General features: G+C 39.4%; 1 protein-coding gene across 3 annotated transcripts; it reads left to right on the forward strand.

Moving 5' to 3' along the window:
* The first annotated feature begins 3007 nt into the window (after positions 1 to 3007).
* USP8 (ubiquitin specific peptidase 8) lies at positions 3008 to 24301 on the forward strand. 3 transcript variants are annotated; one of them, XM_071441435.1, is made up of 20 exons: positions 3008 to 3161; positions 7671 to 7841; positions 8497 to 8641; positions 9154 to 9239; positions 11760 to 11904; positions 12516 to 12573; positions 13301 to 13445; positions 13706 to 13868; positions 15031 to 15175; positions 15362 to 15555; positions 16670 to 17281; positions 18506 to 18595; positions 19227 to 19307; positions 19677 to 19939; positions 20553 to 20765; positions 21223 to 21433; positions 21761 to 21997; positions 22497 to 22639; positions 23007 to 23139; positions 23358 to 24301. In XM_071441435.1, exons 2-20 carry the CDS (start codon positions 7738 to 7740, stop codon positions 23541 to 23543), a joined length of 3354 nt encoding a protein of 1117 aa, XP_071297536.1. In that variant the 5' UTR covers positions 3008 to 3161; positions 7671 to 7737; the 3' UTR covers positions 23544 to 24301. The 3 variants fall into 3 exon arrangements, with proteins under 3 accessions (XP_071297536.1, XP_071297537.1, XP_071297538.1); XM_071441436.1 differs by lacking the exon at positions 18506 to 18595; XM_071441437.1 differs by lacking the exons at positions 7671 to 7841; positions 8497 to 8641; positions 9154 to 9239 and having other exon boundaries at positions 3020 to 3161.
* Positions 24302 to 24703: the final 402 nt, after the last annotated feature.

Below are 24703 nucleotides of genomic sequence, written 5' to 3' on the forward strand. Positions count from 1 at the left end.
TCCCTGGGCAGCCTGTTCCGATGTCTAATAACCCTATCTGTGAAGAAATTCTTAATGTCCAACCTAAATCTTCCCTGGTGGAACTCCAAACTATGTCCTCCCGTTCTTGGAGGTTACCTGGGAGAGACCAACTCCCTCCCACATGGCCACAACCTCGGATCTGGGAGTTGTAGAGAGTGATAAGGTCACCCTGAGCCTCCTCCAGGCTGAACCCCCAGCTCCTTCAGTGCTCCTCACAGGACTTGTGTTCCAGGTCCCTTACCAGCTTCATTGCCTTTCTCTGGACCAGCTCCATCCCCAAAATGTCCTTAAATTAAGGGTCTAAGAACTGGATTTCAGTATTCAAGGTGTGGCCTCACCAGTTGCAAATACAGAGGAAGCTCCACTTTGGGATCCTAGAAATAGGATTTGATAGGATGACAGCTCCAAAATAGTCTTCAGTTGTTGCTGCTCTTTCAGAGGGCTCTGGCCTTCAGTCCCAGGCTGGTACTGAACCTGACAGCCCAGGCCCTGAAACATTTCTCTCCCAGTTTTGCTTCAACAATGCAAAATGGTTGTGCTCACATTCTCCCTAAAGCTGTTCCAAGTCATACATCTGCTACTGTGAAGCATGGATCTCATAATCGTCATCCTTCAGTAAAACATACCAACGACAAAATTCCAGTCTGTTATTTTGGAGATTATAATACCCACTAGATAATTAGAGGAATACCTGTTATAACGCTGATTACAGAGCCATTATTATTTGCCTTTGGCCTACCTAATGCAGCTTTGTACAAAATACAAATGACATTATTCCAAGCAGTAACCATTTCTTCCTGTCACCTGTGGACTGGTTTTTCTGGGCGTGCTCAGCCAGAAGGCGGCACTAGAGAACAAATCCAAGCACCTCGGGGCTGCCGCTGGTCACCCAGGGCATGGAAACCTTAAATCCAACCTTCAGCACACCTCTCTTTCGTTGATGACAAGTGTCTATCTCTTAACGAGGATTTAGGATGTCATGTTATGGCTTTTCATTTACGCAGTAATGGTAGACATAGAAAATGTTACAATGTCCTCACAGACGTGTGCCAATAAAACAGGAAGACTGTGGTGTTAGCAGCAGTGCTACAGAAATGCCAAGCTTTCCATATTAATGACAATCTTTCAGAGAGGTGAACAATGCAGTCTGCATTTAATCCATAGCACTGTATATCAGTTCATTATTATGATCACAAAATAATCATGTCTAGTTTTTTTATGGGATTCAGCAAAACTGTATTGTAAGAGAGAGACATTAGATGTCTGATGTAGGCAAGTCAGAACACCTTTCATATCTGTCAAGTATGGTTTCCACTTTACCCTGCTTTAGTAGATGTAAAATATTTTTTTTAGCTAAATAATCTAATACATTCTACTAAAAAGCACACCAATTTCTACTAAAATTCTTTTCTTTATTTATTTAATATTGCTACACAAGAACATACATGCTGATAGGGAAATGTGTTCTAACCTGAGGCAACCATACCATGTGATAACTTAATCGACATTATTAGCATGTTTTAACAAGCTCTGGAGTGGGGTAAAGCTAATTGCATAGGCAACTCCTCCCCAAACACTTTTCTATATATGGCTGGGGTGTGCCCATACAAGTAAAACCAAAGATTGTATCACACAATTTTTTTCATATAAGAGAAACAATAAAGGGGTTCTCTGAGTCCAGTTTGGACAGCAGTGAGTGTGAGAGTCAACATTAATTTGTAATCCCAAGCTCTGACATCAGTGGACTTACCCCTTCCATCTTGTCATAACTTTTTGGCATCACCCACCCTGGCTAAAACACATACAGCAGGTGTGAAAAAGGCACTTAAAAGACTGTGATGTTATTAATATTCAGTTCAGCTTAGAGTTGTTGGAATCTATTGACTTACTTTGGTATTCACCTTTCTGCACAATAAAGGAGACATATCACTGTTCTCATTTCTCCCAGAACCTTTCACATGCCTATCAGTCACACACCCTGCAAAGATAGAGAAATTGTCTGAGCCTTTCATGTGGCCAGTACCAACCAATGTTACTGTGCTAGGTGCTGTGATATAATTCAGCTTCCTGGGCAAGGAATCAGAAGTATTTTGGAACATGGAGACAGGCATCTCCATGTTTTCTAAACTTCCCTGTTTAGGCTCCAAGATCTCCTTGTTTTCTAGAGTCACTGATGGAAACTGCTCCAGCTCACAAGACATTTCCATTACCAAAACTGAGTACCAGGTTGAAATGTAGTTGTTGAATCCCCTCACCCTCCAACACAGTTGGGGGACCGGTCAGGATTGTGGCAGCACAGAGCATCTCCTCCATTTGTGTAAGATCTCCACGGCAGGACCAGCCTCTCTCCTTTTCCTAGCATGACTGTACCAGCACGTCCACACATCCCTGCCATCCCTCAGATACGATGCTTGTAGTAACACAAGGTGCACAGAAAACACTGTCATCAACAGGAAACTTGGAGTGTCCCCTAGCAATCCACTTTTCTCTAAAGTAAAAACGGTATTTTTATAAAGAGAGGTGTCTGGGGTTCCCACACCAGATTGCACAGTGCAGTGAGCCAGTATAACACCCCATAGAAACCCTGGCATGTCCTACAGACTGTGACAGCCCCCAGAGCCCGCTCTTAGTGCCCTGGCCACAGTAACAAATCTCCGCTCCCGAGGCGAGGAGCCAGCTCCGGCGGGCCAGCAGCCCGTGGAGGCCGGCAGGGCACGGCAGGTAACGGCAGGTAACCCGGAGCGCTCTCCGGGGCCGCCGGCTGCTGCTGGGCGAGGTCACCGCGTCTCTCTCCTCTCACACCGCCCCCGGAGCCACCCCAGCTCCGAGGCAGCCCCACGGCGTGTGGGTCTGCGTCCCCCGGCCGCCCCAGCGCTGCCTCGCCCCGCAGGGCCCGCAGGACAGCGGCACGGCCGCCCCGCACCTGCGCGGCCCGAGCCGGCCCCGCGGCACGGATAGGGCCGTGACAGTCCCCGCCCCCGCGGGGAGCGGAGGCCCGGCAGGAGGGAGGGAAGCGGGGAGGGAGGGACGCCGCCGAGTTCCGCCCCAGCAGCCATGGCCGCGTAGCGTCTCCTCGGCAGCCGCGCTCGGACATGGGCCTGCCCCGGGCCGGCGGGCGGAGGCAGCGAGTCCTCGCGGCGGTGAGTGCGCGGCCGGGGCGGCTCTGGGCCGGCGGGGAGCGAGGCCTGCGGGGAGGGGGCTCCGGCAGTGACGGGAGGGGCGGGCGCCCTTGGAGGAAGCCCCGGGCCCAGCCCCGCCGTGCGGGGGGAGCGGCCCTCGAGGGGCTGCGGAGGGCAGGGAGCCGGTCCGGGCCGCGCGAGGAGAATCGGGCCTGGCCCGGCGGGGAGCCGGCGCTGTGACCTTGGGCAGCCCGCAGTCTCCCAGCCTTAGCCCGGCCGAGCGAGGAGCGAGCGGGGCCGGCGGAGCCGCCGCCGAGCCCCAGAGCGGCCGGAGGAAGATGGCAGGGAAGCGGCGCTTCCCAGAGTGCCGCACTCCTGCGGCCGGTGAGCTGCGGTGTCATGGAGATTGCCACAGCCCGGCCGGGCCGCCGCAGCGCTATTGACCGCCCGCTTAGAAACTTGAAGGAGTTTTCTGCCTCCCTGTCACCTCCCCGGCTTCTTATCACCTCTGCTGTTTGCCTACGCCTTGCAAATGTTCATTTATCTAAATAACAAGTGGAACTATTTGTGGTTTTACTTAGAATAACTTTCAAACTTCCTGCAGAAAATCCAGTGTATTTAAGAAACTTTATAGTGTGGGATGGTTGTCTGTCAAAGGGTTTTCTCACTGCGTGGAGAGAGTCCTTGTGAGGCTTGGCAGTGCAGGCTGCTGCAGGTTTCAGCAGGTACGTGGCCAGAGAGAGACCCGTGATGTGTTACTGCTCTGGAACCAGAAGAACAGTGCAAGTTTGGGTACTCTCTTGGGTACTTGCCATAAGAAGCCCCAATAGTTATAATCATCCTATGCACGTTAGGTTACAGGACCAAGGCCTGTAGTATTAACAATACCAGAGCCTGGAAGAGAGCTAGAGGACTAAAGAACTAAATATGCTGATTGATTGTGTAGTTCAATCTTTGAAAAATTCTTGGTCTCTACACTCAAATTGATAATCTTAAAGAAAACCAACTCTTGTGTACTAAGTGCAGACAGTACAACTTAATTCTGAGAAAACTGAGTAACTTAATGCTCACGAGAAACCCATTTTTCATTTGCTCAAGTGCTAGAGAGAAAAATAAGTGAATAATACTTGATTATATACCTGAATTGGTGATGCCCATTACTTGTGTCAGTATTTCACAATGTGTTAGTGTGTGCGTTGCTTGCAGTGTAACTGCTTCAGTGCGTTGTTCTTTCTGTAGTCATTCCACTTAAAGCTTACTCATATCCTTAGTAAAACTGGCATGATAATTACATGTTGAAAAACCTGTCACCAACAGGTATGTTTCTCTGTCAGGGTAAAACTATCCATTCTAAGCATGTCAATTGCCTATAGTCATACAAGCATGACTTTACTTATATTTTGGGATATTGGCCTTGTTTTCAGCACTCATAGGTATGAAGAAGGACCCAGAGATAATACTTCAGCTGGGAGTAGAAAAGGTGTCAGGTTTTGAGTTTGATCTTAATTTTTAAGATAAAAGTTGACAAACCTGAAATAGGTTGTTGCTTCTTCCTCATAGGGTCGACTAATAGTAGATTTAGCTATTACAACTTCTTCAGTCTCTTCTATTCATGGTTTTATGATCCAGTTTTCTTTGATGCTGACTAGTTCCAAACTGCATTTGTGGAACTGGATTTTACTGGATTTCTCCACTGACACTAGGCCAGTTAGGAATCTGATATCTGCAAAAAAATTGTGTTAAAAATCAGATGGCAATATTTATCAATGAAGGACCTGATTTGGACTCTGAAATTATAGTCTTCCCAAAGCATGCTCAAAAATTAAGGAAATAAACCATGTTCATTTGAGTATGAGGAAAATTAAGGTAATGCGCATCTTAAAATTTAGTAGAAGCTTAAGAAAATTTAAAGGGTGCTTACAAGCTAAGACTAAGCAGTCAACAATGGTCAGTCTGTAGTAACTAAAATCAACTTGGGGCATTTGTGATGGATAAACCTGAAAATGTTAGTTACAGATCCAAAATTAAGATTCTGTATAGAAAAATGTCTTAAAAACTGCCACTGAAATCTCATAACAACTTAACACATATGCTGTATTTTGATTAAGTATGTGGTTGAGAATTTGATTTTTTAAAAAGTTCAGAAAATGTTACTCCTTATCCATTCTTTCTCATCTCCATGCAGCATATTTTATGAATTGTGATGCTGTGGGAGGTCAAAAGGTAATTAATATCTCATTCATCAGCTACTGTGGTTAGAAGCTCATGTTTTAAAAAAGGCATAGAAATTTCTTTTAATCAGAAAATAAAAAGTTCAGCAGTGAACTTGCATGGTAGTTTAAAGACCTGCAGTTATAACAGTGACCATAGGAAAATGTGGAAAGACAATTTTTGTTTCAGGCCAAAGCTCAGAGGTGGCTTTTACTTACTAGTTCTAGGTTTGTACAGATGATGTTCCAGAAGATATGTCCTTTTCAAGGTATGTCAGCAACACTTGAGAATTTACTGACATCATTAAATGGTTCATCTTCCACATAATCTTGAGCTTTTTTTGCTCATATGCACACAGCTCAGTAATGCTATGTGCATATCTTATTCAGACTGCGTATTCAGTTACAATATTCTGTCAGAACACAACCAAATGCTGCCACTTAAGATTAAGAAAATACTGGTTACATAACAGAGCAAACATTGAAGATATATTTGGAAAGGACTTAAAAGCTTCAAAGGAAAAGTCTATTTACAGTTCCATGGTGGAAAAAAAAAAAGCCAGGTAAAGATATGCTCTGAAGGTAGACTGAGACAAGCAATACTAAAATCTTAATAAGAGTGAAGGCTCTCTTTATGAGGTTGCAAAAAGTATGTCTTTGTTTTAGGCTAAAAGGCTTTTGTACTGGAAAGGTCTTCTTTGGGACAGGGAATGTCTGTGTTTTGTTTCTACTGCATGCAGTTCTAATGAATTATCTGCCTTGTTTTCAGCTCATAAGTATCCCCCTGAAAGTTACAATTGAATGAATGACACATCATATACAAAAGACAAGGTTTTAAGATGAGTTAGATATGGGATATGTTTTTAATTCTATGTATTAAAGATAGTATTTGAGGACTTCAGTACTTATTTTATAGAATTATCTGGAAATTAGTCCACTAAGAGAGGATTTTAAACAAATTTTTCAGTTTTAAAAAGCTGATACCTAGTTATCAAGGAAATTTGCAAATACAGCATCCGTGTTCAAGCAGTAAGTTATTTTGCTAGATATTGGTTAGTCTGACCTTGGCATACCTTAGACCAAATGTTTGTGTTAACTCAGTGTCTTTGTTTGATAACCAATTCCTAGCCCAACAAGAGTCCCCCTGGCAATGCTCTGTGCAGTAATACTTCAGGGAGTACAACAGCTCTGAGCCTTGGAAGGATCCCATTCCCACCTTAGCCTCTCATTCTTGACTGCACATGCCAACTGCTGCCCTTGCACAAGCTGTGTAGCCTTTCTGCTTCTTCAGCAGGATGAATTGGCTCAAGAGGTTGGATAAGTACCAGACCAGCATGAGAAAGAGGGAGGGAGATTGGGACTACCTCATTGAGTGGCTACTGATCAATTTGGTCAGGTGAAACTTCCCTCTGAGGTCACTGACAGGTTTTTTTTGGTCACACTTGATGCTGATCACATTGAGAGTGAAAGAGAAATGCTCTACCTTCATCTTCTCAAAAGCCATGTGGCTTTTCTCTACTAGGAAATAATTTCCTTGCTGATATCATTTGAGTGTCTGTCTTCTAATGAGTCCCCCTTCATTCCTTCAGTATTGCTCACATCTGAATGTCTCCCCTCTTGCTTGTGAGGGAGCTCAGTTCCTCCCCTGCCACCCCCAAGGCTAAAATAAAATAGCTCACTGTGTACTAGATGCAGAGAGTTTTAGTTAGACTGTCTGCAGGAGACTTCCTGGACTTCCCTTTCTCAGATAACATGATGTAACAGTCCCTTGTGACCAAATTCTGCTTAACTATTTCATGGCTGCCTGGAGAGCGCTCCCAAATGAAAGCACAAAGTCAATGGCACCCAGGAGTTGAAGACCTGCAGTGTCCAAGATGTTTCAGTAGACTTTAATGGTAGCAGCCTCTCTGTTCTCAGCTTATCTCTTAGCAAGACATTCAAAGTCATTTTTCAGAGGGGGTAATGTGTATTTGCAGAGTACAGAGGAGTCAGCTATTTTTTGATAGTATACTTGCTGGCATTTCAGTAGAATAAATTTGCTGGATATGATGATTTTGAACATTCATGAGTCAGCATTTTTTTTTAATTTTCCCGTTAGCACAGATATTGCTGGACATTCTTGATCAATACATGAAGTGATTTCAAATAATTCTGTCACTTTGAAAGATTAATTTATACTATTAATTGTTCAGACACTCTATTTGCTAGCTCACATAAGGTGAGCTAAATTAGGTAATAAACTTACACAGGTAACTATAACTACTGTACTAAAAGTAATTGGAATATAATTTGGCTCTTCCTACCGTTTTTCCTCCTCCAGAAAAATATTGGTAGAGACTTCTAAGAAGCTGTAACATCCTAGAAGGGACATAAGTAACAATATTAACATGCCTGCTGTGGCATCTGTACCTAAGGAGCTCTACCTCTCTACTTCATTGAAAGATCTCAACAAGAAGACAGAAGTAAAACCTGAAAAGACCAGTACAAAAAGGTATATATGTTATAATTGATTTTGAATTAATACTTAAAATATTAGTGGTTCCAGAACAAATCTGTTGTGGATCTAAATTTCCTTCATTATTTCTGCTAGATACAAAATCTTCAATAGTCTTATGTATGGCTCTCAAGTGTCACATTGGATATGCTTACTCCCTCCAGAAGTCACTTGGCATACTGACAAAGCATGACTTGGACAGAGCACAATGCCCATGAAAATCCACACACTTAGAGGAAAGGCTACATAAATGCAAATCTGTAAAAATAACAAAACCTTTAGCAAATGTCTGAATGCTTTGCCTCCCTCTAGCATTTTTAGACAATCAATGATTTAATTTTGTCTTACTATAACTTAATTTTTCCTAGAAAGAAAGTTATTCTTAGAAGGGAAGAGTACCTTTTTCCATATCTCACTATGATATTTAATTATGGAAGACTTTAAATAAGGCTGGTAAACAAACTAGCAAAGATAAACATTATTTGGAGGAACATGATTGCAATTCATATTTAATGAAAGCCTTTTATTAAAGTGGTAGAATCAAATAATATATGGGTGAAGTCTGTAAACACTTAAGATGGCATTTTGTAATGAAAAGGTGTTTGAGGACAAGTCAACAATTATGTACTTTACTCCTCTTCTTTGGTTTCAGTTATGTGCAGAGTGCCCTTAAGATTTTCAAAGCAGCAGAAGAAAGCAGACTGGATGGAGATGAAGAAAAAGCTTACATCCTATACATGAAATATGTGGCTGTTTATAACCTTATTAGAAAGAGACCTGATTTTAGGCAGCAGCAGGTATAAAAGCTTTCTGGCTAATCTCTTCTGCATTGGTCAAAGTATGAGAAGTACAGAGAATTACACTAATACACATTCAAAGGATCACACTGATATTAAGTAAACTGTCTAACTTATGGTGCTATTTTTTTCTTTTGTGATTTTGAGAAGTCTGGTGTTAATTTTTTTTAGTTTTCTTTTTATGTATGAACTATACAAATTGTCAGATCTGTGAATATTTTTTCATGGAAAGGTATTCCCATAATTTTTACCAGTCAGACTTCTTTGGTGAAGTTGCCTTGTCTAGTCCTTAGACTAGACAAGTAGGTCTTTAGTAAGTCTTAGACTTAGACTTTAGTCTTTCTTACAAACTCATATTTGAATAGAAAATGTTTTGACTCAAACTAGTTCTCTTTTTTTAGCATTAATATCATTATAATATCAGTTCTCCATACAATTAGTGACTCTTGACATGCATAGAAGTAAGCATTGTTAAACTGCATATTTATATTATGTGATGCTTGTCATTTTAGGATTATTTTCATTCAATTCTGGGACCTACAAATTTAAAAAAAGCTCTTGATGAAGCTGAAATACTGTCAGACAGCCTTAAACTCAGGTATGTAATATAGTTGATGGCTAAAACATTGTTCCTTTTACCTCGAGCCTGTATCTGTGCCAAGTGCAGATTTTCATGCTATTTAGTCGTAAGCAATTGCACTTGAGCAAACCATAGGTACCTGAAACTCTTGAGAGCTTAAATTTATTCCCAGAAGTCTTTTACTAGAGATAATTTTCACTACCACACACTCCAATAACTTGTCATTTTGTACACTTTCTGCTAATTCCTTGGTTTGTTGACAGTGTCTCCTAGTTTAGTTAATTGACTAATAAAAAGACACCACAAGGTCTGAAGTACATATACAGGAGAGATGATCAAGAGCAATTTCTTCCTCAGCCTTTTAATCATAAGGTCATCTGAGCCCAAATATATTAATGAATGTTCCTAATAATCAGATAGCCTACAAAGTCCCCCTAGTCTGATGTAGTTTCCACTGAGAAATGCCAGGTTTTGATTCTTTAGCCGCTTGCAGATGTGTGTATGGAATGCACAGTTCTGCCAGTATGTAGATGAGCAGATGCTAATGGGCTTTTGGGTACCAGATTATCACCTGACAAGTTAATCTTTGTGCCATAAGCCATGAAATTGTGTTAGTAAGTTGCAAGGTAGGGTCTATCTTTAGGTGATATTTAGCACAGTAGTTCTTATTTCCAGCCTTCTCTGCTTATTGCATCCTTAGCAACTGTCTCACTCTTTCAGCTCTCACTCTCTGCAGCTGGGCACATTTCCCTTCACAAGTGTCATGTCCCACCCCCCTCCTTCAAAGTATTCTTGTGAAAGTGTATTTTATACCTCCAAAGTGCTAAATCTATAAAGTTAGTTTTGGTGAACTGTGAGTGTAGTTACATGTAGGTGAAAAGTGACTTCACAAAGATCTCATGACACTGTGTATGAAACAATCTTTAGATTTTCTTTGTTTAGGTGAGTCTTACAATTAAACACAGCTACAAATTCACTCTTAAGAGTAAACATTGATAGAATCAGAGAAACCCAAAATGTAGAGACTTGTTGTTTAAGTAACTTATGTCTTTTTATGAAAGGAACGGAGTTTTGGAGTTGATGCAGTAACTTTTAACTACTCTGGCAAAATGTGTAAATATTTAAAGGTAACAGAAATGAAACATGACTCCTGTGTAACTACAGAAGTAGTTTCAAGGAAATTATTTGTATAATTTCTTCCCCAGGCAGTAGGCCAGCAAATAGTTTGAATGTTAATTGTTAACTAAAAGTAGAGCTGATGAAACTTGTATAGGGGCAGGAATGCTTACATGAATGACCTACTACGTGCTTCAGCAGTATAAATAGGAAATTGATGGGTAAATATTTCATACTGACCAAATTAAACTAAAATCTGAAATATGCTTTAGTGTCATTAACTCCAAGTGGGAACAAAATACTCAGTTCTAACTTACAATGCCTGTCCCAAATCAAGAAGCCTGTTTGAAAATAAAATTACAGACTTGCTGCCTCCTTCCTCTTAGTGGGCAATTAGTGCAGTAGACTTGGAGGTGGAATTTGAATGATCTAGGTTATTAACATACAGCTGTATTGTCACTGTTATTTTAACCCTCATTACGCAACATCTGGTTAAAATGAGCCCTTACTAACACAGTTCTGAGTTCATGTTTTACTTCTTGCTTCAGTCATCCAAATTGTTAGGTCAAACATTCTATTTTTGTTTTATGATACTAGTAACCCTTAAACTACTCATTTGTATTAAATGTAAGTGAATACTATTGAACAGTGATGTGCCTGTACAAACCTGCAGTGGTGATCTGAAAACTGTAGTTTGGAGATCAGTCATGGCTTACAATACCATGATTGTCCTTCCAGTGGTGAAAGGCTGGGAGGGTAATTTTCAAATCTGAGGCTTTATGAAAAGGACAGGTGTGTATGCAAGACCTCACCCCCCAAAACTCCTTGCAGTTCTTGCATTGGCTTCCCTGTAGGCCCAGTGTTTGAAACAAGCACCAGGCACACAGGTGAGCACATCATGGAGTCAACTTACATTCTGAAGGTGATTACTGTATAAGCAGTTCTGATCCAACTTCCCAGAAAAAGCAAATTTAGATATCTGAGCTAACTTACTCTTCACTGGCTCGATTGCAAAATGAAATAAAATACCTGGGATGACTGTTGTAATATATTGGAGTTTACTTGTAAGTCACCAGTACCTATAGTTGTCTATGGAAAGTGAAAAACATTCAGAGATACCATAGCTAAGCATGACCCCAGGTTTTAAGAAAAAAATAGCTTTACAATCAGTGGCTATGTAATAGGACTCAAACCAAGATTTAACAATAAGAAAACCAACCCAAAAGTGGGAGAAATAAGACCACATAGTTAGGAAGCAAAATGGAGTTTGTTGGAATACAAAAACTGGCAATACTTTAACTTTTTAAAATTCTAAATCCTTCTTTTAAAGTTTTTGACTGAAGACTTAGTGATTTTGATATTAATAATCCAAGGTTAGCCAAAACCACAGTATTGAAAAAAGGCACTTTTTTCCCCCAACAGATACGAGGAAGCTGAAGTTCGGAAAAAACTTGAAGAGAGGGACAGACAGGAGCTACAGAAAAAGCAAGAACCAAAAGATGATGGAAAGAGCTCAGCCAAAAACTCCTCAGAAAGTGCTGTGGATTCCAAAGGAAAAAGCCAAAGGGTAAGTGAAGATGTTTACAAACTCTAATTCAATCTGAATGGATAGTTTCAATTTAGTCTCTAGTAGTAGCTATTTCCAGTTCAGAATCAAGGCGGGGGTTTTTTGAAGTAACGTACACTCTCCATAACCCTTCTTTGACATTTCTTTGGAATATGTGAAGTCCTAGTAGCCTCCATGTCTTGTGTAAGATAGACTGAGCTTTATGATTCTGTTTTATGCCAGAATTAGTGCAAGAAACCCAAGGTAATGGTGACAAACTGATATTAAGGATAACATTGTCTCCATTTTAGGGGAAGGTTGACTTTTTAACAGTAATGTGGAAACAATTAACACTTAATTCTCCACAAATACTTAAAGAATTTCTTCTGTTAGATGATGGTATCCTAGGTTATATTACCTCTCTAACTGTTTTCTGTCTAGGCAGGGCAGCAACCTCAGTATCTTTTGAGTACATTTGTCAGCACATCTTCAGAAGCAGCTTCCTTGTGCTATGTTTGTTCCTGTGGCTTAACTGTCTGATAAGTTTCCTTCAGGCTCTGTGAGAGTCATTGTTTGTTGGCTACCTTAGTTCTCAGTATTACATGCTAAACTTTTTTTTTCCCCTTATACAGATTAATGGTGAGACAAAGCATTCACTGGAAAGAAAAGATCAGTCTGATAGCCTGAGTGGTAAGAGATGCAGTGCTCACACAAATGTGAAAAATGTTTCTGTATGACTGTGCACTAATCACCTCACAGCTGCAGTCTTTCTCAGCAGTTATTTCACAGTTAAAATATTTTGATGAAATTCTAGTATCCTGCATTTCAGTTATAACAAATCAGTAATTCATTAAACTCTGTATTAAAGCCTTCGTTACTTCTCATAAACTTAGAGATCTGTAGTTAGTTTTTCAACTGTTCAGTAATGGAAGATGAACTAGTCCTGAAATGGTCAGGTTAGAAAGAAAAACAGCTCTACTGCTGATAGGCAAGGATGAAATATGACATCTTATTCAGTTAAATACAAAATTTTTCCATTCTCCTTACAACCTTCTGCTTTTTGTTCTTGTAATGAGTATGTGAAAATGTTCTCTAGAGTTCTCAAGAGGAATATCTGCAGCATGTAGTTCACAAATGCTTGCCTATATAGCTTGATTTAAATGAGACCACAATACATTAAACTTGTTTATCACTGAAATATTCAGTATTTGTCTAATCTAACAGATCAGGGGCTGATCACTACAGCAGTGGGAGCAAAAGGCCCACGCTGTAACGTTTCACCTCCATGACTTTGTGGGATTTCCTAGTTCTGTCATCTGTTTGCAGTCTTGATTGCACCAGTCAGATCCCATAGCCATTCATAGCTATCTTCATTTATAATGTGGCTTCTTACATGTAATTGCTTCTCTCTTTCAAGGAGCAGTCACACCTGAGAGACTGTTTGCAATGATGTCAGACAAAAATACTGAATTGCTTATAATGGATGCTCGAAAATCAAAGGACTATCAGGAATCCTGTATTCCAAAATCCATCAATGTCCCAGAAGAAGCTATCCATCCTGGGTAAGACATGATGTTAAATGAGAGTGAAATATTTAATTTTCTAAAAAAGTACATGATTTTAAAGCTTGTACACCTAGTGTCAGAATCCCTGCTGTATACCAGTGGGTGAGATGTACCTGCACAGCTCTGTTCTTGCATGTACTGACTTCAACACAATGCATATTTATTTTATCCCAGCACATAAACATCTATAGATTATGTATTGTTGGACAGAATGTTACTTGTACATGAATCTTTAAATGCATGTTAATTCATTTCAGAGATACTGCTTACCTGATTGAAGCTAGACTCCCAGAGGAGTCTAGGGATTCATGGAAGAGGAGAGGGCAGTTCCATTATGTTATACTGCTAGACTGGTTTAGTTCTGCTGAAGACTTAAAGCTGGGAACAACTCTACAGAGCCTGAAAGATGCACTTTTTAAGGTTGGCAAATTTCATCTTTTCATTCATTAATTAATTAATCTTAGTAAATAAGGCCTTGAAGCTCTTATATTTATGTGTATATGGAGGCCTTAGTGATACTTGGTTGAGTTTTCAAAGCCTGCTTGTTTTGATAGCAGAAGTGTAGTTTGAAGTTTCATACTGTACCTCTAGTAGATGACAGTATAATTTATCAAACAGGTGAACAGCAGAATGATTCAACTCACTTCCTCAATAAGCAGCTCATCAACTTACAGTTCTCTGCTGACAGAGTTATGTGGGAAAGTACTTTTAGTCCTGTTTCCCAGGAACAGTCACCTTCTCTCCTATATTAGCAGCAGTAATTCCTAATCCCTGGAAAGTGGTTGGCCACCTACTTTGCAGTCCTATCAGCCAGGTACTTCCTACAGTGGAGGGGCTGCAATGAAGGAGGCTCCAGAAATATTTTCAGCACAGTTAACTTTTCTGCATTTTTGAATATAACTTTTAGGTAAACATTAAATTAAATTTGAGTTTCAATAGTGCAGGAAGCTTATAGACTCCACAGTGAGCAGATGCCCAGCATTTTTGAGTCAAATTCTGTGTAGCTGTGTTGTCTCTCCTCTGTACAGTGGTGGCTCTTGTGAAAGACTGCAAATCTTTGTTACCTTGACATTCAGGGCTGGGCTTCAGAGATAGTTCAGCAGTTCTCCATCTTAATTGCTTTAGAGACTCTGTTCTCTAGACTGTCTTGTTCATGTACTAGTACTGAGGACAGCAGGAGGAGGGCAGCCTGAACCCTGAACTCTCAAGGGGTTTCAGAAAGTCAATGTTATGCTTTCTAAGTCACTAATCCCTCAGCAAACATACCAGATAAGAAACTGAAGCAAATACTGTAATAAAAATACTTTTCTGCATGGAGGATTGTTACGTGAAGTAGCAGTAAGTGGTTCTTTCTCTGCTAGAAATATTCACACCCTGTTGTAGGCAGAGCCAGGAACCAACTGTGCTGGGCATTCTCCAAACACAGAGAGGATCCCTATTTTTGCAACCTCCAAGTCTTGTTTAAAAATCTCAAAAAACAATGTCTCAATTTAACAACTAGGCACAGGAATTTAAACAACACTATTAAAAGTTTACTTTCTATTTTAAATCAATTAACTTTAAACTATTTTTTTCCATACAGTGGGAAAGCAAAACCATCCTGCAGAATGAACCTTTAATTCTAGAAGGAGGTTATGAAAACTGGCTCCTTTGTTTTCCACAGTATACAACAAATGCTAGAGTAACTCCACCCCAGCATGGCAGGACTGAAGCAGTGACTGTTTCTTGTAAGTATAAAGGATAACACCCCACCAAGCATTTGTACTTACTGGATGAGTCTTTCATTCAGGTGTTTTTAGGAAAGTCTTTATTATGGCTAAAAGCTAAATTTTGGGTTGGAATGGGGGGTTTATCTTGCTTTTGTGGTTTTGTTTTGAGAATTCTCTTACCCTCCTGTACCCCCTCTCCTGCAGTGGATTTTACATATCCTTCTCTGGAAGAGCCAGCTCCTGTGCTACCTGTTGTTGCTGAAAATGAAGAAATGGGAGATAATTTGGAAGAGAGACTAAAATCACTTAACAGACCAAACATACAAGATGCTGCTGTTCCAAAATCTGACAGTTCCTTTGTAGTTAATCCCATGTCAGTTACAAGAAGTATCCCTGAGGTAAGCTTTTTGACCTGTTCCTTTCTTTCAGTTAGTATATGGTTAATGTGTTAGAGACCCACCACACCCAGAACTCGAAATCCACAAGTGAACATACTCAATACATTTGTTTAAGCCTTGTACATGAGTATATTGGTACAGAGACTCTTGGTGGTCTGTGAAGCTGTGGTAACTGATCTACAGAACTATATGAAACTAAATACACTCAACAGAATTGCAGAAGTTTCCATAAATGTTTTTATGTGAGCATGTGAGAAATTCAAGGTCAGCAATTGATCACTAATTCAGAAAGCTTATATAATCTTTCTACTTAAAGCAACATAGGATGAAATACAGAGAGGACAATTAAGCCATGGTTTACCTTAGCTGTTCCACAGGTCTGATTTCCAGCCACTGTATCTTCATTCAAATAATAAAACATTTAGGTGGTTTGTCACTCTGGGCCCAGTAGTGAAAGTATAGGAATTTGTTTCTTCCTTTCATGCGAATAAGACTTTATAAAAACACCTATGTAGAGTTCTTACACTAAAATAATACCTTAGTAGACATGGCTTAAAGCTCTTCACTTTCTAGATGCAGCCTTTAATATAGATCTCATTCAAGAGACCCTATACTGTAAAATTTAGAGACCTTATTTCTGTTTGTCCCTGAACCAGATGAGCTTTTATTTCTTCAGAACACTCACTCCAGCCTCAAAAACAACCTACCAGCAACAGTTGAGCATAAGCCATTCTTAAATACCCCTTGCCATCAAGCAGATCTGCCTTGAACGTGTGCTTTGTCACATGATTGAGAGGGCCAAGCCCAAATTAGGCTGCCTGATTGCCCTAAAATATCCACCTTTGAAAACACAAAAATAGAGGGTTGTGGTAATCAGTGCATAATGCTGTCCTTATGATTCTTTAGGGCTTGTTTATTAGTTCACACCTGGAATGAATACCTAATTTTACTAACAAGCAGTTTGAATGAGAAGATTTAATGAAATTGAAAGATCTCTTTCTCTGGCAGAAGTCAACTTGATATAATCTTTATTCTCTTACAAATCTCACTTAGGAAGAGCTTAGCAAAGAGAATAGTGATAGCTGTAGTGAATTGTTCTGCACCTGTGTTACAGGTGGATCGTTCTAAAAAGCCTTCACTAAAAATCCATGGTGATAACAGAGCAAAACCTGCAAGTACAATCAGTGACAGCCAGTCTGGTGAGAGTGGAAGAATAGTTCCAGACCGCTCCACAAAGCCTGTGCATGATGGAAGGAACACTCTGACAGAAGAAGAAAAAAGTCGGGTCCATGCAGAAACTGCTGCTCTGTTAGAGAAAAACAGACGGGAAAAGGAACTGCGGGAGAGGCAACAGCAGGAACAGAGAGAGAGGCTCAAGAGAGAAAAAGAAGAACAAGAGCAAAAAGAACAAGAACAAAAGGCAAAAGAGGAACAGAAGGAAAAGGAACACAAAGAAAAGCTACAGCAATCAAAAGAAGACAGAGAGCAGAAGGAGAGAGATGAACAAATAAAAAGAGAACAGGAGGAAAAGGAACAAGAAAGAGCACACAGAGAAGCAGTAGAAGCAAAAAAGCAAAATAAAAATGAACCAGAAAACATTGGTGCAAAAAGGATTGAGATTGACAAAATATCCATGGAAGAAAGAGAAAAAGGAACTCGAACACCAGAAACGCAGAAACGGGCACTGGGTGATGCATCTCAGACCTTTGTGACTGTTCCAGGCAAGGTCAGTGAAAAAGAAAATCATCATCAAGTGTGAGGTAGTAATGCACTTAAATCATTCTGAATAGTCCAGTTTTAATCTAGCAATTTGAAATACATAATAGGATATGTATTTAGACCACATTTTACATAAAAGTAGAGGAGAGAGTTAAAACCAAGACACAAATAGATTTTTTTTTTTCCCAAGGCAAACTTGTTTCTTTCTTGTAGGTGGGCAGCATGTAATCCCCACGGGATAACAAAATTTCCCACTCACATGGAGCTAGAAGGGATGATGGTTCATAGACTGCAACCCTCTGTTCCAAAAATACAAGCCTGGTGGTGTTTACTCTCTTGTGCCAGCTTGGTCCTGTATGAGGCCTTAAGGACACAATGGTATCATAAGGAACCCTTTAGTGCCCCCAGCTGTAGAAACACTGACAGAACTGGATTTTGTTACCTGGCACAGGAAGCAAAGCAACATCCTCATCTAGGATTTTTGCTGAAAACAGTCCAGTTCCAAACCTTGGGGGGAAGGGAGGAGTGTCACAGTTCTTTCTTTCCTCATTCTTGAAAAAAATTGTAAAATTTCTCAATGTACAAATCATGTGATCATAGAACAGGAGCCACTTGCAAGCCAACAATGGAACAGATGTCTTTACAACCACTTCTCAAGAAGTTAAATTAAAATATTTTTCTCTGCTTTTGTAATTGCAGTTGTGATTTGATCATATTCTGATGTTTGTTTAATCCAAACGAACAAGAAAGCAAAAATAAATCTTCCTGTGCAAATTTAGCACAGTCATTCATGAGCTTTTGACTGACAGAGAAACGTCACATAATCCCAAAATGATGGCCTATGATCAACCAAATTCATGTTGGCTTCACTGTTTGCCTTTTTCATGGAGAGGTTTGGCCAGTGAGGAGTGAAAGGGAGAAAAGCCTGAAGTTTAACAACAAATTGTAAACCCTACAACTTCTAGGGTGTAAAGTAGCGTAGGTGGAAGTTCTGCACTTTATTTCTGAGCTGTTGAAACTACAGAACAAACTGTAATACAACATTCAGTTTCAAAAACTATTCCAGTGAATTGCCTATAGTATGTAGAAGGAATAAAAATTACCTGCTTTAACCACTTTGTTGTGGTACATGCATTTAACAACCAAAAAAGAAATTATAACTCTACTTTATCAGCATTCTTTACTGACATGCCAGATGAAAATTGAAGCCTTCTTTCAAAATCTTTTGCAGCAAATGGGGGTTAAAGGACAACCAGACAGTGAAGCTCAAAAGCCAGGACCCCTTAGAGAGGATTCTGAACAAGATACTGAAAGACTTAAAGTAAATACAAATGTATTGTATGTAGTCAAAATAATCAAGCACAGATGCTTTATGATTATTATATTATGTTAAACTCCATTTCATTTCAATTTTGAAAGTCATCATCTTAAGAAAAGACTATGCCATATTCACAGTGTTTGTTTGCTTTTTTTCATTGGTCATATTCATATGAAAAATACTTGAAACTTCCATTATAAGTCTTGATGTATTTCTAGTGGCACTAACAAACATTCTCCATGCATTCATCATCTCATGCACACACCTTCAAGTGCTACTTTAAGAGGGAAAAAAGCTCAGCCTAATGTGTTTAACAGAAGCACATACTCCTACTATTTCCTGATTCTTCAGGGGAAAAATTGAGTTTTGTGACTTTCATGAGACTAAATGGTTGTTTTGTTTCTTGTTTTTTTGGAATGCGTCAGCAAACGTTTTGTTTAGATTCCAGTGTTTTTTGTTTAGATTGAGCAATAGAAAATACTAAATTACCATTACAATACATTTTATTTCTATCTATAATCAAGGATTTATTGTACTGTTTGCACTGAATCATGTAACTCCATAGAGAAGTCACAGGCAGCTTGTTGCTCTGCATAGGAACTGTACATACCTTATTTTTCTCTTTGTTTATTAGTCCCAGCGGGAGCCATTAATGAGAGCACGAAGTGAGGAGATGGGAAGGATAGTCCCAGGGCTGCCTGCAGGTTGGGTAAAGGTAACTCCTCTTCTGAAATGAAAATCAAACTGTTCTGTGTCGTTTTGTCCTGTATTTCAGTTGTGTCTTACTTCTAAAGTTAGACCTTGTATCATTTTTTTTACTCCCCTTTAACGTCCACACAGTTACTTTCTGAATTTTAATATTATTTGTAATGAAACTAGGACAGTTCATCTGCTGTTCCTGGTTTTTGCTGTTTAATAGGCATTTTGATGAAAATTTCCCTTCTACTAAATTTAATTCATTGAGTGTTGAGGCCAGTCACAACTTAATATCCCAATGTCTGAAAAACTCGTGCTGTTGTTAATAGGTAAGTTAATGATGGGTTTTCACTTGAGTTTGAAACTATTTGGTTTTTTTTCCCCCAAGTTCCTGGATGACATCACTGGAACCTATCGCTACTATCACTCACCAACCAACACTGTTCAGATGTACCCACCAGAAATGGCTCCTGCAGCCACTCCTCCATCAACCCCTCCCACCCGGAAAGCCAAGGCAAAGGTGGCGGCTGAGCGGGAGAGGGAACACTCCAAGCTCAAGCGCTCCTACTCGTCCCCAGATATCACCCAAGCCATCCAGGAGGAAGACAAGAAAAGAATTCCTGTCACTCCTGCAGTCAATCGTGACAATAAGTATGTTTGTTTGATAAGTTAGATCACAGCTCAGGCAGTATGACAGCACAAAGGACTTTCTTTGTGTTGAAGCAACTGAAATTCCTTACTGTTTTCTAAGTGGGTTTGAAAGGATGCATGAGTAATAGACTGAAATTTTGTTGCTAGAAGTTCAATGTATTGAGCAGTTCTCATTGAGAAATCAGTATCATAGTTATGTATTAGCAGGAATTTCAGAGGCCACAGTCTATTAATTGGATGACAGTTGCATTTGAAGTTCTGTTATTTGTGTTAACATACTAAAAGTCTATCTTCTGACAGTTTGTGAAATGCAAGTTTGCAGATTTTAAACTGTATTAAACAGCTAATTCTTCATCTGTGAATTAAAGAAGTAAAGGAAAAAAAAATATATAAATCTCATAACTGATAGTGCCTAAAACTGAGCCTCATTATAGGCCAGTGTATATGGATTTCTCACTGTTGCATTGGCTGGTTTTGAGTACCCTAAATGATGGTATTTGGTGCCAGGATGGTCCAGTCCCTGTGGGTGGTGGGGTGAGGTGTGGTGTATGTTGGTTTATGTGCACAACTTTGTCAAGTCTGAGACTCCTAAAAAATAATTTTTTGCTTCTAGACCTGCCTGTTACACTAAAGCAGAAATTTCCAGGCTCTCTGCATCGCAGATTCGCAATCTCAATCCTGTGTTTGGGGGATCGGGACCAGCTCTGACAGGACTTCGTAATCTAGGGAACACTTGCTACATGAATTCCATATTACAGTGTCTGTGCAATGCACCTCACCTGGCTGAGTATTTCAACAGAAACTTGTATCAAGCTGATATTAACAGGTAACAATCTCTCATCTGCCTTTATATTGGCCAATTCAAGAAGATCACTTGGTGGGGCTGTTTGTTTTTTAAGTAGGAGCCAAATGGTAACTTCTGGCCACCTTGACATTTTCAAAATTCATTTGTGTCACTAAATAGGTTTTACTGGACTGTGATAATTAAATTATGGTCACCACATTCATAAAATACATGTGTGCTAGAGTGTCTTAAAACTAAACTGAATATTTAAATAGTTCACAAAATTATGCTGAAAACAGCTGTACCTTCCATCTGGAATATGGTGCCAAATTACAGGGTTGACATAGATGAAAATTTAACTCAGTCTAATAGCCAGTTTTCCTTAGTCTAAAGAAATTATTTTAAAATTGGGACCATGTTTTGAATTTAAAACATTAATATTAAAACCCAGTTATTTGAATGGCTCAGATTTTTTTTTTGTTTGTTTCTTATTTTATAGGTCAAATTTCCTGGGACATAAAGGTGAAGTGGCTGAAGAGTTTGGTGTAATAATGAAAGCATTATGGGCAGGACAGTATAAATATATCAGTCCAAAAGACTTCAAAATTACAATTGGGAAAATTAATGACCAATTTGCAGGATATAGCCAACAGGACTCCCAAGAATTGCTTCTCTTTCTAATGGATGGCTTGCATGAGGACCTAAATAAAGTAAGCAATACACTTAAAAGAAATTATATATCTGCCAGAAGATCAAGAGAAATTTTTAAAATACTTTCTTATTCCATAAGATTATATTACTTTAACCTTATATATAAAGAAATGTGATTATTCAGAATTAAAGTAGGAATTCTGAAGTTGTAGGTATAAGGTGGTGGAGGGAGACACAGAAGAAGCCTCACTAGACAAGAACTGGATGGCTACACTGACATGTTTAAATATTCTTGTGAATAATCAATCATATGCTTGCCTATATGAGATTTCTTACTTACATATATGTTAATATATTGCTGTGGTATTTAAACTTCTGCTATCCAGGCTGACAACAGGAAAAGATACAAGGAAGAAAATAACGATCACCTGGATGACTCAAGTGCAGCAGAAATAGCCTGGCACAAACACAAACAGCTCAACGAGTCCATCATTGTGGCACTGTTCCAAGGGCAGTTCAAATCCACCGTGCAGTGTCTGACGTGTCACAAGAGGTCCCGAACCTTCGAGGCTTTCATGTATCTCTCATTACCACTTGCATCCTCCAGCAAATGCACTCTGCAGGTATGGGCAACTGGAGAGAAACTGCTCCTGCAGTGCCAGCTGGCACTGGGTTGTGATGCTGCTGCTGCTCACCCTCTGCTTCAAGGGGTTGGTCAGCATTCTGCTTAATTTGCATTGACCTGAAACATGAACAGATCTGAATCTGCATTTTTTTTCAATTCTTCTAAAGTTTAAAGAAATAGGTCATTCCTTAAAAGTTTTAAGTTAGCAGGAGGATGGAAATGCTGAAGCTGCAATAGCAGCATGTATAATTACTTGCTTTGGTAGGTCACAATGTAAGTATTCTGTGGTTTTAAACAAAACATTGTCTGTACATTTTGAAGGAAACTAATTAATATCTGCAGTAAAACTTGCTTCCACACATAGATTTAAGTCACTTTTCCTCAGTGAAATGGAGGATGCAGATAACCAATGCAGGTTAACAACCAAATGGGAAACAAGCATTTTTGTTATACTTGCAAAAACACCTACTATTCACAATCTCTGTATTTTGTTTTAGGAATGCCTTAGATTGTTCTCCAAAGAAGAAAAGCTCACTGATAACAATAGATTTTACTGTAGCCATTGCAAAACTCGAAGGGACTCTTTGAAAAAAATAGAAATTTGGAAATTGCCACCTGTTCTTCTTGTGCACTTGAAACGGTAAGGAAATGGTGATTGGTGGATATTAATTAGGATGAACTGACCAGGCTTTGGTGGAACTGGATTGTTCCATGGCAGTGGCTGAGCATTTTAACTTAGAGAAGGTCACAGATACATTACCAGTTGTAATGGTGCAAGAATTTGATTTTCATCTGATGCTTCTTTTATGAGGCTGTAACTCCCAAGGCACTTTCACAAGTGATCTCTTGTTATTTTTGCTAAGAAACACATGAGCAAATGTTAACAGAACCGGGGGCTTTAGTTGAGATCACATCCTGGTTAAAAACAGGGAAAACGAACATGCTTAGTACAGTGGAGTAGCTTGTGAGCAGCCTGTAACTTTTCATGGTGCTTTTTAATTCTCTAGATTTTCCTATGATGGAAGATGGAAACAAAAGCTTCAAACTTCAGTTGATTTTCCACTGGAAACTCTTGACCTCTCTCAGTATGTTATTGGTCCAAAGACTTCCTTGAAGAGATACAATCTGTTCTCAGTATCGGTGAGTAACCAGTCACATTTCAAACCCCAGCTGCACTTTATGCCAGGACTCAGGGTGGCCTGTGTGATTCAGCCAGGCTGCATTGTAGTTACAGATTAAGTTGCATCCTGTAAAAGAACAATTGGGATTCAGTAAAAATTTCATGTTCTAGATTATTTCCCTAACCAGGGAAGAAATGGCAGCTTTGAAGACCACTAACCCTTGCCTTACATTCACAGAATCATTACGGTGGGCTGGACGGGGGGCACTACACAGCCTACTGCAAAAACGCTTCAAAACAGCGCTGGTTTAAGTTTGATGACCACGAAGTGTCCGAGATCTCGGCGTCCTCGGTGAAGTCCTCAGCTGCTTACATTCTCTTTTATACTTCCTATGAACAGCGAGCAGTAGACATGGCCACGTAAAGGAATGTGGCTTAAGGAAAGTGGTTTTCTTTCTTCAAGAGCAAAGTAGGCCTGGGAATGCATATAAATATGCAGAAGTGCAGCAGACCCAGTCACTGGTGGGAGGAGCAGGGTGTCTGCCAGCAGGGCTCGCTGGGGCCGTAGCAGTGCTTCACAATCAGAGACCAATGGGCAATGCTTGTGGTCATACTGCCATCTGTGGAACCATTTACGAGCATACTTGCATTACTGTTTATTTAAAAAAAGAACTATATTTTTAGTCTGCTCCAAAATTAAATTCTAGCTTAGTCATCTGAAATCTATTAACAAGTAGTTTAAAATGTCTTAAAATCCCAAGGCATATCTTGGTTTATTTTTTTCTTTCACTGTTAATGGCCTTTTCACATTTCTAACCTTAAGCTTGACTCTACTGTGAATACTCTAGAACGATGTAAACAGTTAGGAATGTAAGTGTACATATTGATTGCATACTTGCACATCAGAATTATGTATATAATAAAATGTTGTCCTTTTTGTGAGAATCTCTAAAACTCAGAGGATTGCATTTATTTGCCAGCTCTAAGTAATAGCAACACTACTTAATAAAAAAGCAGAGCTGTATTATTTTTTCTGTTAGCTTTTGTCAATATTTGTGCACTTCAGAGTTATTCTAAACAAACAAGATTTTCCTTTTAAATTTTTTAATATAAATTTTCATGTACACATGCATTAAAAACCTTAATGAAGAAATTATTTAAAAATATATCCTGTTAAATGTACGTTTGGGTTTGGTTTTTCATTCTCAGCTGTTATGTAATGATCAAGATTGTACATAATAACAGTCTGACTCATACTTACACAGTTTAAAGGTTCTCCACATAAAAATACTGTTTTGCATAGAGGTGATTAGTTTAAAAACTTTTAGTTGCATCTTACATATTTCTCTGCTATGGATTAGGGTTAGTTTTCCTTTTCTGATAAGGCTGGCATTCAAAAGTCTTAAATTCTGAGCTTTTACCTGTCTGTCTGTGTCTGTCTTGCTGATGGAATTAAGACCAATATTGATTGTTTTCCAGAAGCTTGCAAGCTGCAAACAAGTTTGAAGTGCTGGAGAGAAAAAAATGACATCAGTAGAGCAATGCCTTTTTCTTTTTTCTGTATTAATGGTCACTCCATCCTCT

Source organism: Agelaius tricolor, unplaced genomic scaffold (genome assembly GCF_023055355.1).
Source record: "Agelaius tricolor isolate 1412-34295 unplaced genomic scaffold, bAgeTri1.0.p SCAF_16, whole genome shotgun sequence".
Taxonomy (NCBI): domain Eukaryota; kingdom Metazoa; phylum Chordata; class Aves; order Passeriformes; family Icteridae; genus Agelaius; species Agelaius tricolor.